This window comes from Thermobia domestica, chromosome 4 (genome assembly GCF_964235325.1).
Source record: "Thermobia domestica chromosome 4, izTheDome1.hap1.1, whole genome shotgun sequence".
NCBI lineage: Eukaryota > Metazoa > Arthropoda > Insecta > Zygentoma > Lepismatidae > Thermobia > Thermobia domestica.
Genome location: NC_137457.1, coordinates 303,048,291 through 303,066,510, shown reverse-complemented (window position 1 = coordinate 303,066,510; position 18,220 = coordinate 303,048,291). Strand labels below are relative to the sequence as shown.

At 37.0% G+C, this 18,220-nt stretch overlaps 1 protein-coding gene across 1 annotated transcript in view; it reads right to left on the bottom strand.

Annotated features, from left to right (window-relative positions):
- LOC145684265 (uncharacterized) overlaps window positions 1-18,220 on the bottom strand; it is a 70,174-nt gene that overhangs the window by 1,726 nt on the left and 50,228 nt on the right. Inside the window, exons 7-9 of the mRNA XM_081756395.1 lie at window positions 17,371-17,607; window positions 10,753-10,853; window positions 6,889-7,028 (exon numbers count right to left, since the gene is read on the bottom strand). Of these exons, the coding sequence (XP_081612521.1) occupies window positions 6,889-7,028; window positions 10,753-10,853; window positions 17,371-17,607 (478 nt within the window). The remainder of the gene's footprint in view (window positions 1-6,888; window positions 7,029-10,752; window positions 10,854-17,370; window positions 17,608-18,220) is intronic.

Genomic DNA, 18,220 nt, shown 5'->3' with positions numbered 1-18,220 from the left:
TTAACGCATTATAATGTCTTTGAAGTAACTACCATAAGTAATTAAATAAATTTATGAAGTAACGTCTTTACTTTAACAGGGTGTCTATCGGTCACGAAAGTCACGAATGTCACGAAATCAGAAAACGGTCATGAAAGTCACGAAAAAGTTACGAAATTTAGCTTTTGGGTCACGATTTTTTTAAATGTACAAATGTAACTACAGATTTCAAAATTTCGTTCTATAAAACGTCAAAATTCACCACCAAAAATGTCTGTGGTCGACTTTAGACGCTACCAAATCGCAAGCAAAGGATACGTTTCTATCGCATGGATGAAAAGTCGGCCTAATTCGCACCCAAATTTGCTCTTTAAAAAGTTAGGAAATTTTATGATTTGGTGAAGAAAAGGTCACGAAAAAGTCACGAAATTTCATTTTGGAATTTTAGTAGACACCCTGTTTAACGTTATTTTAAGTCTTTGTTCATCAAATAAAAAACTGCAGAAAAAGAACGAGATTTTCCGGGAATTACTTTCCAAGTAAATTAAATTTTTAAAAGAATAGGTGGGGAAAATGTCCTTTCCTAAAGTCTGTAAGTTTTCCTAAACAGTTTCGGCCACTTATGTTCTGATCTTGTTCACCAGCGTCAAGTCATTCACGTTTTATAACGTATTCACTTAGGACAGTTTGCCAGTGCATTAAGATATCATTTTTTTTAAAAAATAACATTTTAAATAGCCCTCGTGTGATTGCGTATGCATTTCCGAGTATCCGACCTAATACGGCGGAGGAGCAGGCTGGATAACAAAAACGCCGGATAGGTCGGAGTTCACTGTAATACACTTTAAAAAAATAAGAATACTTTAAGAACAATTTACGAATACAGTACTGTACGTACTGTACAGTTATGATCAGGAACGCGGCAAGCGTCCGCCACACACTGACGACACAATGAACAAGGCAGTGTGACCACCCAACAAAAATATTTAGTACTAACCTATACAGAAAAAAGTATTAGATCTGGGGGAAAAGTACTAAAATTTTATCTGCTCCCGTTTCACCCTATTTATGACATTTTACGATATTAATATCTTATTAGAAGTTGTCTGGCAGCTCTTCCTCCCCTAATGGTTGTGGAGAAACCCTCACATTGTTGAAAGAACCCCCAACTTCAATTTTTTTTATATATAGTCAAAATTCGATACAAACTGTGCAAACCACTTACACCCTCCCAATTTTGACTTTACATACCCCAAACTGAAAAACCTGGCGGAATCCCTGCCTAATAATTCTTATATTAGAACTCACTGTAAAACCACTAAAATAACACAAGTATGACAAATATAGACGATGTCGGGAGAAAACAAGAAATATGATAAAATAGGCTTATTGAGAAAATCATGTCTTAATTCCTTAATAGCCTACTGTTTAAACGGATCACCAAATATGTAATATTGTTTACTGTGGTCATTTATTGGTTAGAGGAGAAGACCGGACGGCACCTGTGTCCCACTTCCGCTCTTGTAAATAGCACTGTTTAAAAAAAAAAAAAACAGAAAAAGTTACCAGGAACAGTGAAATTTTCGTACATTACCAAATTTTCATGAAATTCCTTTTTCTCTCTCAAATGTACTTATGAGAAAAAGAAGAGGAGGAAAAAAGTACTAGATTTGTTGGTGAACGTAATAGAACACTAAAATATTATAAAATACTAGATCTAGTACGAAAGTATAAGCGGTGGTCACACTGGAACAAGGAGCAGAACGCTGCTCTTTTCCTGTCACAACTTGTATTTTGCACACGACACGTAGGCAGTGATGCTAGGTCCTCAAGATAAAATTTTCCTCAGGAATGCTCAAAAATTCCCTTTTTAAGATAAAATTTCCCTCATTTTAGTTCACCATAATATATATAATATTTTAAAGAGAGCATTATTTCATATCTATGGATTCTTATACTGTGCGTATATCTCCAGAACATACTTTTGTACTTTTGATTTGTTATTATTTCAATGTTATCTTGTATAATGACATCCCCAAGCCAGACCGCCGAAGGCTTGTGGGAAAATAAAGTGTATGGGATTCTGGAAAGAATGCCACCATCTTTCGTCATACGGCCGCAGTGCTTGGTAACATAACACTTGTTGAAAGTCTAAATTTCCCTACATTTTATCTCATATTCGTAAAATCTCCCTTTTTCTCTCCATAAAAAAATCTTTGCTGAATCTCCCTACGTCGCGGGAAATTTCCCTCAATCTGGCATCACTGCACGTAGGAGGATCGTAGCAGACGCCAGCTTTCAATGCCTTGGCAATGTTGCCAATGCAACGCCTTTGCCTTCTTCATTTAATTACGATAAATGAAAACTAGGCCGGAAAGTCGCGAGCCGAATACTCCGAAGTCTACTGTAATTAGAAGTTACCAATGATATAATTAGATCGTTTCTAAAAATAATTTCTTTCTTTTCTACTTTCGTCAGAGCAAAGTGGCTAAAATTCCCCGAGATTTTCCGGATTGTTCCGAGATAAACAATGATTAAAAGTGAATTTTCGTGTGAAATTGATATTTCAGAATTATAATAAACGTGTGAAAGATCATAATTAATCATATTCCAAATTATCGAAATTTTCAAAACAGTGAAAAGTGAGTAATTATTTTTTTCTTCGTAAAACCTTTCTCTTCCTCTCCCCCCGTTATGTCCTGTGCGGTTGGCGGTAGACGAACAATTCAGAAGAAGAGAACAAAGAAAGTGGAGTGTTCGTGTCTGGACGAAAAGATGTAGTTGATTTTCTATGTGCTTTCAATTGGCGCTTTACTTTATACAATCAGTTTAATTTCCGTCTATGTAATATCAGTACAACGAGATATACTTATCGTTTGAGATATTTAATATAGAGTTTGTTTGCAGCATAAAACTACGATAAACCAAAATATTTAAATGGTAATCAGACAAGAATAAAGATAACACAGTGCACGCTATTATCCCAACATTATACGTAAATAAAATATCTTCATCTATCGTTTCTAGAATCCAATCCGTGGCCCGCGTAGCGTAGTCGCTAACCCTCTCGAGCGGCTCCAGGTTCGATTCCCAGTGGGGACACTCGGTTGAAAAAGTGCAAAAGCCTTTTCAAGCCAGCCATCATAAGTGAGGTGTACCTGGGTTTTCCTCATTCACACCAGAAAATGCCGGGGTGATACCTAACATAGATCCCAGGCCGCTTCCTTCCTTCTCCAATCCTATCTCCCTTCCCTTTCCCCGGATATTGTGGTCGCCGAGGGACCTCATCCCTCAAACGTGACGGGCTAAATGGTCTTAGATCCCAAAATCCCAGAAATCTAAAATCCTAATCCTAGAATCCAATCCAACGGATAAGTATCTCACTTAGAATAGAGTAAAAGATTAAAGCAACCCAAGAATAAAGTTATTCGGAATGATATTAATAATTTACGTCAATAAAAGTGTCAAAAGTTAAATCGCGCATCTGCAACGCGAAATGATAAATTAAGAGGCCATACTTAAAAATATAAGAAAGTAATATATATGTTAACGTGTAACTGAAGTATAAAATAATCGAAGTGTTCTTTATTCATTAATGTTGTGTGTGTGTCTATAATTTTTGTTAAGTTTCATACTAACAAATAATAGTAGTATTTTAGTGATAACACATTTTTTCACATTTCCAATGAATGTTTATTATACGGTATTTTAAAGGTATCTAAAATCATATTTGCCAAAAATATTGGGTTGGCAACACTGTTGGGTCTTTCTGTTTAATACAAAGATGTCACCCTTCTTATAGTTGCTTCGTACAAAGTTTCGCTTTTCTCCCTTTTTTGGTTTCTCCGTTATAGCGGATGGTCAAGATAAATTATCCACCTTCTATATAAATGATCGAAAATGACCGATATTAGTGTCGAATCCATTTTCGGTGTCGTGACACCTTCAATGCCGTTAAAACTCAAATTTAGCCCCGCAACTTGGAACGGGGGAGATATGTAAAAAATGATCGAAAGTGACCCATATTAGTGCCGAATCCGCTGATATTGGTTTTCGGGGTCACTGAGACGAATAGTAACACTTCCGATGCAGTTTAAATCCAAATTCACTTCTTTATGTCTAAAACGAAACGTATTCTCCCCGTATGAAGAAGAGGTATTCTGCTGTAGTATATAGATATTTTACTGCTACATTTAGTGTTCTACAGATACAACATATTAACTTCCCGGTCATTAGCTTGAAATTAAAAAAAAAAAAAAAGTATTCCTGTAGTCGGCCAGTGTTTCATTGCGTCCAGTGACAGGGATTTTATCTGGACCGTAAAAGCCTTATTAAAACTCTACACCGTTACCAGTGTTTTGTCCTTCCCAGTGTTCGAACCTTGTCCCCATACACTTTTGTGCAAGAGTCCGAAATTTGAGTAAGACTTTTCTTTTAGCTGTTTTGATTGATGATTTAACGATTCTCCCGTATATACTAGAGTACGTATGTTTTATTTTGCACGCTTCCTGCCTAAAGGAAAGTTTGATTCCACGCCATGGTTAAATTTAGAGTTACAATACGCTAGGAAACACAGCAAAACGCCACACCACTCACAAATCACTGTAACACACTTGTTCGAATGTGGCAACTAAGCACTTCAACTACCCGCCAAATAGCAATGATCTCATCTGATAGGCTGGCTGACAATTAACGTCACCTACACGATAAAGCCAATAAGACGTCTATTGGATTAAAACGTTCACGTGAGTGCTAGCAGAAATTCTTTAAAAGCCAACTAAGCGCACTGGTGGGAAGTGTGCCAAGGTAAAACAAACGTACTCTAACAATGGAAGAATGCTGCAGATAACAACATGGGAGTCCTTCTTAGGTTTTGTTTCTTGTTTTCTTCACGTAACTTATACAGTTCACTTTAAACTACTGTGCAAGTATTGATATAATAAACTGTTGAGTATATAACCATTAGCAGTGGCGTAGCAGCTGCCCCGCAACCCTCGCAGTGCGGGGGGGGGGCCCGAGGTATAGGGGGCCCCCGAAGTCTTGCGATGAATAAAGATTTAAAGAAGTAGAACTCCAGCCTTACTTCTATCGGCTTTACAACTAGGGCCCCTCCTCTATACTTTGCGGGGAGGCCCGCAAAAGTGTGCTACGCCACTGACCATTAGAGTACACTAAAACTCGAGTTCTTTGGCAGTTTACGTTAACCCATTGTATGTGACCGCTGTACTACTGAAAACATTCTTTTGTAACAATCGTTTTTGCCTCGTTTACTACCAGGTCGAATTGTAGACAGAAAATGATTTTGGGAAATTACCAAATCTTGATTGACAAAACATTTGATTTAAACTACTTGCTCAGCAAAACTTTTTTTTTCTTTAAGTATAACGTTCGCCAACTGTATCCACTTTGGCTTCACCAGACACTATATTCGTAATGACTCCAGGTAGCCCTCTGCATCTCAATGTTAGAATCTAGCTGGTTGCACTTCCTGGGCTCGGGACGGACAGACGGCTTTGACGACTCGCTTAGATGTACCTTCATGAATACTCTTTACATATGTCTTTCTGTGGGCTCACTTCTGCTAGGGACGACGTAACGATACTACCGACAGTTCGGAAGTTTTGAATTACTTCGTCTCTCTTCTGTACACCAACATTCTGATCTCTCTTCTGCTATGATAGACTTAGTGGTCATCTTCCTGGTACCCCTTCTAGATTCTTGGTCATCTCATCTCCCCATTAATCTCCTCATACATTCACTTCTCACTTATGTCAAAACCAGGGCCGGCCCTACGCAATTTGTCGCCCCGTGCAAATGGCATCATTTGCCGGCTCTTTCCCCTTTCTCCAGAAAGAACACATCTAAAAAGCCACGATTTTAAGTATGCAACCCCATCATGAACAACGAAAGGGGGAGAAAGTGCACTAACACTCAGAATGCCTAAACAATACAAATACAATCTCGTTGTGTCTGTTTCTGTTTAAATAAGAATTTATTACGTTAGTGAAAGATACAGCAAAAACACCTGGCAGAGGAAAGATGGTTATCCTTTTTCGAGCTTCGAGCTTCAATCTCAATATATCAGTTTGCAATTCCAGTGCAACTAACTCTTTTATCTTTATTTCTTGATTTTCCTTCTACATCTGTTAAAAAAAAAATAAAAAATGTTTCCACCTTCAATGATAGGGAACTTGTCTATGACAAAGGCAAGACTAGTTTTCATAGGAAATCTATGATAACTAACTAAATGGAATGGGTGTTTACTACTATTCAAGAATTGAGTTCGTGTATTTGACAATAATCAAGTAATTTATGCTGGGATTTGTTTGACCATTTGCTTTAGCATTGTCCATGTGACCTTAAAGTAATACAGCCTAAACATGATTTATGAATGTAGTATTCAAATAGGTAAGCTTAGTAAATTTAAATACCATCATCATGAAGTCTGTTTCCAACAAGAAATATTTATTTGAAATAATATAGTTATGACAGATTTTGCCGCCCCTCCAAATTTGCTGCTCCGTGTTGCACATATGGTAAAACCGGCCCTGGCCAAAACCCTCCTCGAATCCTCGTGTCCAGCAGTTTTCATTCACTCAGAAGTTAGATGTAATGCTTACTATAAGGAAGATCGCTAATGTGCTCTGAGGAAAAGACGACATATACACGTGTGTCAGGAATGAAGTAAAAAGGGGACATGTTTGTTGTTTATTTCCACTCATCACAAAAATTATTAAGAAATGGCTTTATAAGATTCTATGAATTCTTCTCTGTCTCGACGACTGACAGCAATGAGGTGTGTCCAAATTAAGAACGTCGTGGAATAAAATTCACAAATATATATTTTCCTTTACAATATAAAACCCTGCTCTAATATAAATACAGATATAATGATCGAAAATAACTTACTCCCAATTGGAAAATCTCACTACGATTTCATTTTCGTCCTCCTTGTTGTCCTTGTCACTTTTTCCTGAGGCTCTCTTGGGAGGTGGACAATACAAACCGTAACTAACCAATCCTCTTGGTTTCTGGTTATGCTTAGGTGCCTGTCATACAATTAGATAAATATCAAAAGTTATTTTTAACTACAAATTTGAAGTTAACATTTTAAAATTGATGAACGGAGAAAAAGAAAAGCAGTATTTCCCGTTTTCAGAGGATTTTTTTTAAGTTGCAGATATTGTACTCAACGTCTCAAACATGCACACAATTTGAAAAGTGCTTTTTTCTCCATTTCAAGATTAGCAGAAAAAAAAGAAGTGTATTGTCTATCTTTCATTTATAGATACATAGATATACTAGCGTATTTTTTCAATAAAGTTTGTTTCATCTTTCTTAACTTTTAAGATACCTAGATATACTGGCGCATTTTTTTCAATAGAGTTTGTTTCATCTTTCTTAATTGTTAAGATACATAGTATACTGGCGTATTTTTTCAATAAAGTTTGTTTCATCTTTCTTAATTTTTATCTTCCAACTTCTGATGAAGGAAGTTGGTGAAATAATTCTGATAATTGCAGAAAGTAGGTGAAATACAAGGTATATATACACACTAAGAGACCTACGCAGCATCATAATACAAGGTGGTGTCACGATATTCGGTATTACTACGAATATCTTGGAAACAAATTATCCAAGATAGATGGTTGTCAAGAAGTATTGGAAAGACCTTAATGCAGCAACGGATCAACAATTGAAGCCGCGCATTCCATAACAGCACAAGTCCACTTTTTGGCATTACATCAGTTATACATATCGTTGTAATCATCTAACTGAGCTCTATCGTTTGACACTCAAAACAACACAGGTTCCCGTATCTTTCGCATGTTACTGACGTGTTGAGTTTCATTAGCACACAAGTCCATGGACCTGTGTTGTTCTGGAAAACGAACATCCAAAGCTACTAAGGCCAGGGATATTGAAAATTACCTGTCCTCAACTTTACCTGCAGAACAACCTTACTTTCAGAGACTTCTGGACCAGTATGGTAAAAATCAGACTCCTCTACTGAGGAATCAGGAAATGAAGTGTGGGGTTCTGATTAAATGAAGGAAAAATATGAGTAAACTAAATGTGTTGTTTGTTGTATTACATTATTGTAAAAATAGAGACTGGATTTATGCACAGTGACTGTTTGTTGTTTCATTTCCAGATATTATTGCTTAACCATCAGTATATTCCTTTTCCAAATCAGAATTATAGTATCTAAAACCAATCTAACAGACGAATGAGTTCCATAATAACACAAGTCCAATATTTTCATTATTTTATTATAGACAAAATACTTGCAATACTTGTTATTTTAATACTTAGTGACGTTTGTTATTCAGCAAAGTATAAGTATGAAAAAAATCTGATTTCCAAGTTACATTTCCAAGAAATATTAAGTTTTTATTGATTTTATCAATATCTCTTCAGCTGGACTTGTGCGGTTATGGAAGTCACCACTTTAATTGTTGATAATTGTACATATGCCTTTCAAATATAAAGAACCCTCACCACTACACTCACGTAAACCCTGTTCTCATTCTTGAAATATGAACATGTGAGATTAATAAATAAATGTTTATACATTGCTCTAAGAGATCGTATGTTTAACCTGTAGCTAGAAGAATTTCTACAAAATAAGATAATTAAAATAAAATGTACTGTTCCTGAGTATAATGGGGTAAAATTACTATTATATCTGGGTATAACAAACAGTTCTGCGAACTCGAAATATTTTAACAACCGGTTCTGGCGAACCGGCTAAATAGCACCACTGGTTAAGAGTGTCTGTCGTGCGTCGACATTACGTTTTATTGTAAACTGAAAAAAAAAAGCCAAAAAGCTCACGAAATGGCAAAACCGTGTATGACGATAAAGCGGTGATTCGAGAGCTTTGCGAAGAACTAAGCATCTCGTATGGGTCCGTGAAAAGCATTTTAACCGTCTATTAAATGGGCAAATGGCTTCCTTCTTCACCACGAAAACATGCCGTGACACACCTTGCCCTTGATCCGCGGGTTTTTGGTCCAGAAAATATTTCTATCTATCCACATCTGCTGTGCTCTCCAGACCATGCGACTTCTGGCTCTTCCCGAACATTAAAACCGTGCTTAAAGGAAAACGTTTTGACATATTCTTTACATTGAGAGAGCCACGACAGAGAAGCTGAATGCTCTTCCAAAAGAAGCCTTCTAGAAATGCTTCCAGTCATGGATTCAACGTTGGGATAAGTGCATTGCTAGCCAAGGACAGTATTTTGAAGGAATTAAATCAAATTCCATGGAAGCTTATTACTTTGTTTTTAATGAAAGTGTTCGCCGTATTTTTTAATCACACCTCGTACGTAATTAACTCCTTTTAGGGTTGCAAATATTTGCCAGTTTCACCAACGAAATTACTCAAAATAATTTTCATTCGTTAGCTTGCTTTTCTACTTCATAAGGTAGATAAGGAATGTAAATATAGGATTACCAAGATTGATCATTTTCCATCCGAATGAATTGCAGTCGTTGTTTACCTAAGAGGCTGCAACCCGCCACAATCAATCATGCTTGATGTGATTGGTCATTGTATGGACTATTGCATGACATCACAATTTCCAGTGCAGCGACTTCGTTGTTGCTATACCAGGAATATATTGTTATTATGGGAACCTGACGTGATGAAAGGCGCCGTTTGAGAAATCTAAAAGCTCGTCATTGCACAGGACTAACGTCCGGACTTTTAACGGGAATATCCTCGAGTGGAAAAGCATGGATATCAGATGCAACTGCCGTGTGTCATTAGAAGGTAAAATGTGAAAGTTGCTAGTGTAATATTTTATTCCTTTGACGTTGTCCATTGCCTATCATAGGCTGAACGACAATAAAAATATTCTATTCTATTGACGGGATATATCTTTTTTATTTTGCTCCTTTAGTTGTGAAATTCCTTCTTTTCGTCATTTCTTCTCGATCTCAGGATTCAATTCCTCTTCTATTTCAGGAATTTTTTTCTAATGCTTCTATTATTTTTCTTCTTTCTTTTCCATGTTTTAATGTCGTGTCCTATAATTTGGTGGAGCATGGGTTTCTCTTACGATAGAATCTGCAGTTATTTAATTGATCCTTTTCTGTGATATTTGATATCTATATTAACACTCCTCTTTGCACTCCATTTACCGTCTCTTTTAATATTGTGTTTGCAAAGAGTTAATGTCTCCATATTCCAACACAATAATACATAAGACGCAATATTACTTCTTAGTTGTGTTGCAAGGGGTCTCCTTGGTACTTTATCATTTCTTGTAGTAATGGCTCTTAGTATTTCTTGTAGTAATAGCGGGAGCTCATGTGGTTCGGATTCCACGTTAATCAGTAGGTCCACGTCTCATATAGCCTCGCTGCTGAACGGGACGCTAAACTAAAATCAACTCAATCAACTCTTGTAGTAATAGTAGTAATTCTCTTGCAAATATGACTGCACTGGTCGCTTGCATCTATGACCAGTGATGTATGTGTGTAGTGGCTTCCATGGAGGATTTTGTGAAGTGATGTATATGACATGTAGCGCCTATGACCTGCTCCCGTTCTTCTCAACTTTAGAAGAAGCTTTGTTTGATATAGATATTTTATCCTCTTTTCCTGACTCTCCCTAACCACATGTTTTCCCTGACTATAATTATTAATCTTCTATAATACATTCCGTGCGCTATAGTGGTTTAAATGTTTAAGATCTAATTACGTCAGAAGAAAAAAAAGGTAAATTTCAGATCATATGTTTAAAAAAGTAATTAAACATTACCTTTCGTTTGACAACACCTCGCCCTCGTCCTCTTGCATACACAGGTGTCCAGTCGTCATCGGAAACTTCATCAAAAGAGAACATTCTCCTGTAAATGGCATCTGAAGAAAAGGGAGAAAATTCGTATTTAGATTAGCGTAACTGTGAATTGAGATTCTTCCTAGACCTTTGAACGAATAGTGAAGTAAAAGACTCATTGAATTAATTATTTGTCATGAAGTGTATTGTTTGTGTGGTTAAATGTACGAGGGTCGTCCAGAAAATAAAGAACGTTTTAGCATGATTAAATAAAAACAACAGATATCAATGCAAAACTTTATTTACAAGGCCACAGGACCTTATTATACTTTTCTATGTAATCGCCATAGTTGTAAAGACAATTGTTATAACATGGGACCAGTTTTTCAATGCCGATGTTATGCTCATCTGGGGCCAAAGATTTGAGTCAGGCTGTCACTGCTTGCTTGAGTTCCTCATCGTTTGCGAACTGTTTTCCATCCAAAAAAAATCCTTAAGTTTCGGGAATAAGTGAAAATCACTTGGTACCCAGCCAGGGCTGTAAGCAGGATGACCGAAGATTTCCCACTTTAGACGCTAAAATTCCTGCTGTGTTCGTGCTGATGCATGAGGCCGGGCATTTTCATGGATCAACAACACTTTTGTCGACAGCATTCCACGTCTCTTGTTTTGGATGGCGTATCGAAGTCGGAGAATTTCACAATAAGCTGCTGAGTTTATTGTTGCTCCTCTTGGCATCAACTCCGTAGTTCACATTTGGCGTGATATTCGATTGGCGCCATCATTTTCAATCGCTGCAAAAACAAGTAGTGTGAGGGCACAGCATTGAAACTCGGCACACACTGAGCTAACTGCCGCGTACTTGATCACGGTGGTGGTGGTCGGTGCCGCGCGCGATGCGCAATTGTTCTTTACTTTCTGGGCGGCCCTGGTAAAAATATTATAAAGTAGTGATGGAAATAGATTAGAAGTCATCGAAATTAAGTGTGGAGAAAATTAGCTGGTAGAATGGGAAAGCAATTAGGAAGAGTTTGCAAAACTTGCGGTGAAATGACAGTATTGAAAAACTCCAACGAAAGGAACGAAAGTAGTTAAGATTGTCAAACTGAATTGAAAGCAAATACAGAAACTAGTGGCATTTGTGTAAGTAGAGACAGAAATTTGAAACTGAAGATTTTTTTGCATGTTATTATCACAGTTGATTATAACACTTATAATCACTATTAATAATTACAAACACTGTCACTTCTACTAACCAAACATATACTGTGTCAAACTATAACACAAAACATTGGTTATTAAAGGAGCTGCGCTAGCTTATGGTAGTGCGCTCACTTCTGGCACATGGGGTGCCTGGTTCGATGCTAACACTCACAAAATGGGTTATGTTGTGGACGTGGACGTGTGTTTTCTCGTGGTTGTTCTGTTTCCTTCTACTTTGCCATTCCATTATCATCATCCACCTCATTATCACAGTCTCCGTTAGCTTTGGTTTATAATTATAAGATGGTAAAGTTTTAAAACAGTTATTATAGACGCCTACCTTACTATTATTATTATTTGGAGCTCCTAGCTGCTGTAGAAGAGTTCTGTTTTCAAGAACATTTTTTTGTTGATAAATTGACAGGTTATTTTCAAGTTCATCTGAACACAAATTTTAGCCATCACAAGTTCTGCTGACATTCTGTTTTTATTGTCTGATCCTAAAGCTTTCATTACACTAAGCACTCGTTCAACATGTGCGTTACTGACTGGAATATACTATGAGAACATACTGCATTGTTTTGAGCAAGTGGTATAGTGAGAACATACTGCATTGTTTTGAGCAAGTGGTATAGCGAGAACATACTGCATTATTTTCAGCAAATGGTATAGCAAGAACATACTGCATTGTTTTGAGCAAGTGGTATAGCGAGAACATACTGCATTATTTTCAGCAAATGGTATAGCGAGAACATACTGCATTGTTTTGAGCAAGTGGTATAGCGAGAGTATATTACATTGTTTTGAGCAAGTGCTATAGCTAGAACATATTGCATTGTCTCGAGCAAGTAGTACAGAGAGAATATACTGCATTGTATTGAGCAAATGTATAGCGAGAACATGCTGGATTGTTTTGAGCAAGTTTGATTCGTCTGCTTTCTCGAAAAACGCATCCCATACTTTACATTTATTGTTATTACTTTTCCTATCAAGTATTGTTACTATAGATTTCAAAGTAGAAAGTCATTGTAGAGTTCATTCTCGTAAAAACTAATTTTTATATTTCATCTTCACCTCTGTCAAACCATTAAATGAAAACTATGTTGGCTCCGCGCGTTAATACAAACGAAACAATGAAAAACATTTAAACATAGTCTACTGTTAGAATAAAAATAAAATCCCTGTAAATAATAAACCACAACTAGGTGTAACGTGTATTAGATAACGTACAAATGGCATAGATAACTAATTATAGGTAACTTAATATTTAAGTCCTAAGATTTAATTACTTATCGAACATATTATAATGGAACGAATTACTTACCTACTAATATCAATTACCCACCTCTGTCAATTTTTTCTAATATTTCATGTGTTACACTCGAACACTCCTCCTCAGGGGCACACAATGACTTAAGTCCTTTTTTCATAATATGCTTTTCTCTTATTTTTGTACCAACAGTGGTAATTTGAGAACCATTACAAAAATCTTATATCAGTGCTGATGATCACTTATCATACTTAGTATATTGTAGATCAATCCTATTATTTTAGGAGGGTGATTCAGAAAATATTGTCTCCAAGCCCACTACCTGGCCAATAGCACTACAAACATTCTGAACTGTTTATCATGAATGCACCGATGTTTAAGCTCAAGAAGTCGCTTGTTTCACCTTCCTATCTCTTCTCGTTCCAGAATAATGGAGCAATCCATGGCATCCAGTGGTGACGTTGACTGCGGAAGATTTATGACCAGGAACATTTATCGCCAGCGACGAGTCGTGAATACGCCATTACGATCCGGAAACGAAGCATCAGTCGATGGAGTACCGTCACACGTCCTCTCCTCCACAAAAAATATTCAAAGTTGTTCCATCTGCTGGCAAAGTGTTTGTTGACATTCTGCCTCATCCTGCCTATAGTCCGAATCTTGCGCCCTGCGATTTAAGGTTCTTCCCCAAACTTAAGGATCACCTTAAGTGCCAACGCTACAGTTGTGACGGGAGATGGAAGCAGCAGTTTCGCAAAGTTGTTGCCAGTAGCCACCACAATTCTTTGCCGACGGCCTGCAAAACCTTGTTTCGCGTCGGCGCAAGTGTGTTGCCCGTAATGGGGATTATGTTAAAAAATGATGCCACTATTTGTAGCTGACCTTGCAAGCTTTCTACTGATACCTGTATCAATGCTATCTGTCAAACACAAGTAAAGGCATAGGCATTACTTTCTGAATCGCCCTCGTAGTATATACGACAGTATATAAATATATATCCTAAAATTAGTGCATTAACCTTCTACTTATACTCTTTGTAACGAATTTTATGTATATTCCAGATTTTTTCAACAAATAGATTGTTCTTTTTAATTAATGTATTCAGAATGTAGTATGTATACATGTTAAAGTTCTTAAGCTAATGTTTGTTTTCGTTGATGTAATTGTTAATGATACCGTCCCGATCTCTATCTACATTTCTTTTATCGGTATTTACTTTTAGATTTTTTTGTCCCAATGTAATATACACATATTTTTCAATATTTGAGGTACCACGATGATGAATATTTATATTTTTACACGGAGTGTTCGGTTACTTGAAGGTGTTTTAATACCTCTGAGATAGCTCCTTTGTTCACTGGGGACTCCCTTATGTGTTCTTTAAATCTATTGCTATTATTTCTTTTATTCATTCCCATACACTTGGTTTTATGAACACCGTAGTCTAGTGGTTAGAGCGCTGGACTCATGACCACGTGGTCTCGGATTCGATTCCCTGCCGGTGCTTCCTAATTTTCGGCGTCCACCCAGCGTCGTGAGGCAAACTGGGGATTCACGTGAATTAAAGACGTGACGACCACTAGGTCTAGAAAGCTCATAATACACGTTAGTGACACGGCTGACCACGTGCTCGTCGCTAAGTTGGATGTAGTTCAGCCGATCGCTGACAGATGGCGTTGGAGCGGCTCAGGCCCTCAAATAGGCTGTTATGGCAAGTGGTTTGGCTTTATACATTTAGTATCACATGTACAAGAATTCTCATAAATGCCGCTTAATGTATTTTTATATTTAAAAACACGACCGTATTGGCATTAATAAAATCAAACAGTACGTTGAAAACTTTATTATATATACAGGGTGTTTCAAAACAACACCGACAACATTTGGGAAGTGATTCTGACACCAAGGTAAGACAAAAAAAAATATAGACCAATTTGGGTGCAGAAATCCGTCATTATCTAGTTATAGGCTGCCGAAAACATGAAAAAAGTAACATTAAAGGTCCATTAGCTCAGATACTATGGTACCTATCGTAGTCGACTCAGGTAGGGTCATTATCGTACGCATGTTTAATGCTTCCAAAAACTACTACTTAACCTGGGATCCGAACCAGATGAGCTCCCGCCAGGAATCGAACCTGGTTCTCTCGCGCCGAAGACAAGTTCCAAGATGAGATGGAAGAAGAACATACTAATTGATTTGCGGTAAAGAGTATGTAAAATAGAGAACGAACGCTTAAGATAGAAGAGTGAGAAGGAAAAGAATTACAGATGGAAACGCCGGCCCCATATAAACATTGCTATTTTGGAGGTATTTCTATACCACTTTCTGTTTCAATTTTTCATTGAACCCACCTTAAGTTCCACATAATTTTTGGAATGATGATTTTCTAAAGAGTTTTAACTCTTGCAAAAAAGCTGTGTAATAGTGCAGTGTAACAGGGGAATACTTACACAACTTTGTGATAGGGGGCGCGGTGGCTCAGTCGTCGAGTGTTCGCCTCCGGTACTTGGGGTCCCGGGATCGATCCCAGCTCGCGCCGTGTGGACTTTGTGGTGGACAAACCGTACTCGTGGGTTTTCTCGGGGTTCTCCCGTTTCCTCCCACTTTCTTCATTCCACCATTTCATTCATTTCTCATCATCACCGTCTCCTTTAGCCTAACCGGCATAATCGTGGGACGTAAAACTTAAAGATTTCATTTTTTACAACTTTGTGATACAACCCGGCGGTCTATTTTTGTTAAGAAGTTCGGTTTATCAAAGCTCCTTCATATAGATACCTTGTCTGTCGTTCCGGGACACAAAAAATCTCAAGAATTTTCATGGATCATCATCAATTTTGGACACGATCTAGAGAGTCAAAAGTTAAAAACCAGGTTTATTGACGGGTGGTGATCCCTCCACACGAAATGATAGAAATTAACCATTTCCGGTTTTAACGTTGACAACTATAGAGAAAAAAACGGTAATAGATAGCGAGAAGTGGTTTTCTGCAATCAATTAAACGCCTTAACGATATTTAACAAAAAAATTGGCTACTTACCAATGAATCCTCCCTTGAATTTTTTTTAAAAGATTTTGACGTTTCGGAACTCTCAGCTGGTTCCTTCCTCAGTGGCAAGGTAAAAAAAATTAAAACGGAAAAGAGATAAAAGGAGTAAAACCAAGAATACATACTACTATATAAAAGTAACGTACAAAAAAGATCCTGAGATGAACAGAGCAGAGTGGAAAAAAGAATGAACTGAATAAAGAGAACGCGGTGTCTATGTTAGGCCACTATTGCCAGATCCAAAGTATACATCAAAGGTAGGTACCCAAGTTCAATCAATGTTGCCAGTATCAAGGTTCAATGCAGGTTTGTACTTATGAATAAAGAACGGTTCTTTAATTTCCCGTTGATTTTTTTTGATTTTGGTGAACCTATTACCTTAACCTGTTTTATATTATGTGAATATTGTTTTAGATGAAGCGCTAAACCCGACATGCCTTCTTATTGTGACTTTTTTTATTGTCTAACATGCTCCTTCACACGCGTGTGAATATTACGTTTAGTTTGGCCAATGTATAAGGAATCACATTCGCAATGGACGCGGTAAATACCTGCCTTATTTAATGGATCGACAAAATAGCTTTTAAATCCAGTGAGATGTTTTTGTAAAATTTTGGGGGGAATACTTGAAGCAGATATGTTATGCTTAATCTTCATTCTTAACTCTCTACTAAAACCGGAAGTGACAGAAATCTACTACAACTTCCGGTTTCAATATTGATCTACATGAAGCAAAAAACGACAAGAAATAACCAGAATTTTTTTATGTAATCGATTCAGCATTCTAAGAATAGATACTATCTCCCTTGACCCCCTATTTAAACCGGAAGTGGCAGAAATCAACCATTTCCTATTGATCATTATAGAGTAAAAACGGTCATAGATAATGAGAAGCAGTTTTATGTAATCATTTAAGCTTCCCAGGAATGTATTTCATTTTAACTCTAATTTCTCTACTACAATTAGAAGTAGTAGAAACCTACTACTTCCGGTTTCAATATTAATTCAGGGAATATAATTCCCATATAAACGTGGGAAAATGCGGAGATGAAGAAGAATGGAAGATACACTCACCTTCGTCTGGCTCAGTCTGTGCAGACGACGTAGAAGTACTACTTTCTGCGCTCGACTTGTCCTCATGTTGATTATGCGCTTTATCAGTGCCACAAGCATTTGATGATTCATCTTCTTCCTCTTCTTCTATTACTTGCATTTTACCACTCTGCCGTGAACCTTCGTTATTACCATCAAAGTCCCGTAGAGTCCTCGACGATGCCACTCTGTCGTCATCTTCATTAAGAAAACTTAATCCTACATAAACAAACAAATTAATCAATTTAATTCTATAGAGATTTACATAAGTATCACGGAAGTACCATGAAAAGGAATATCTTTACTAGAATGAAAGAATATTAGAGAGAGAAAGTGAAAAACGAGGAACTTTCAAAACATTTAAAACATTATAAATTTCAAGACAAAGAAATTACAGAAATCTAATAGTAATATCGAAAGGACAGTGAAAGATGAATTTTATATATATTGATATCACTATTAATTTTAATTTAATTATAGCGTGCCATATATATACAGGGTGGTAGGTAACTCCACCGACAAACTTTGGGAGGTGATTCCTTATATGAAATGAAAGAAAAAAGTTCTTATAAACATAGGTCAAAAAAGTCTCCTTTTAGAGTTATAAACCGCCGAAAATTCGAAAAAATCATGTTTCGAAACGCCCTGCCTTAGAAACTATAGGACCTATCCCAAACGGTTTAAGGAATTACACAGGAACTAGTATGCAAACTATCTAAATATCTATGTTTTACCATCCTCCTCTATCGGCGAAACGAACGCGTTATTAGTACTTAAAGGAGTATCCTATACCTCAATTTCCTTTCTACAGTTCGTTTCACCGATAACGGAC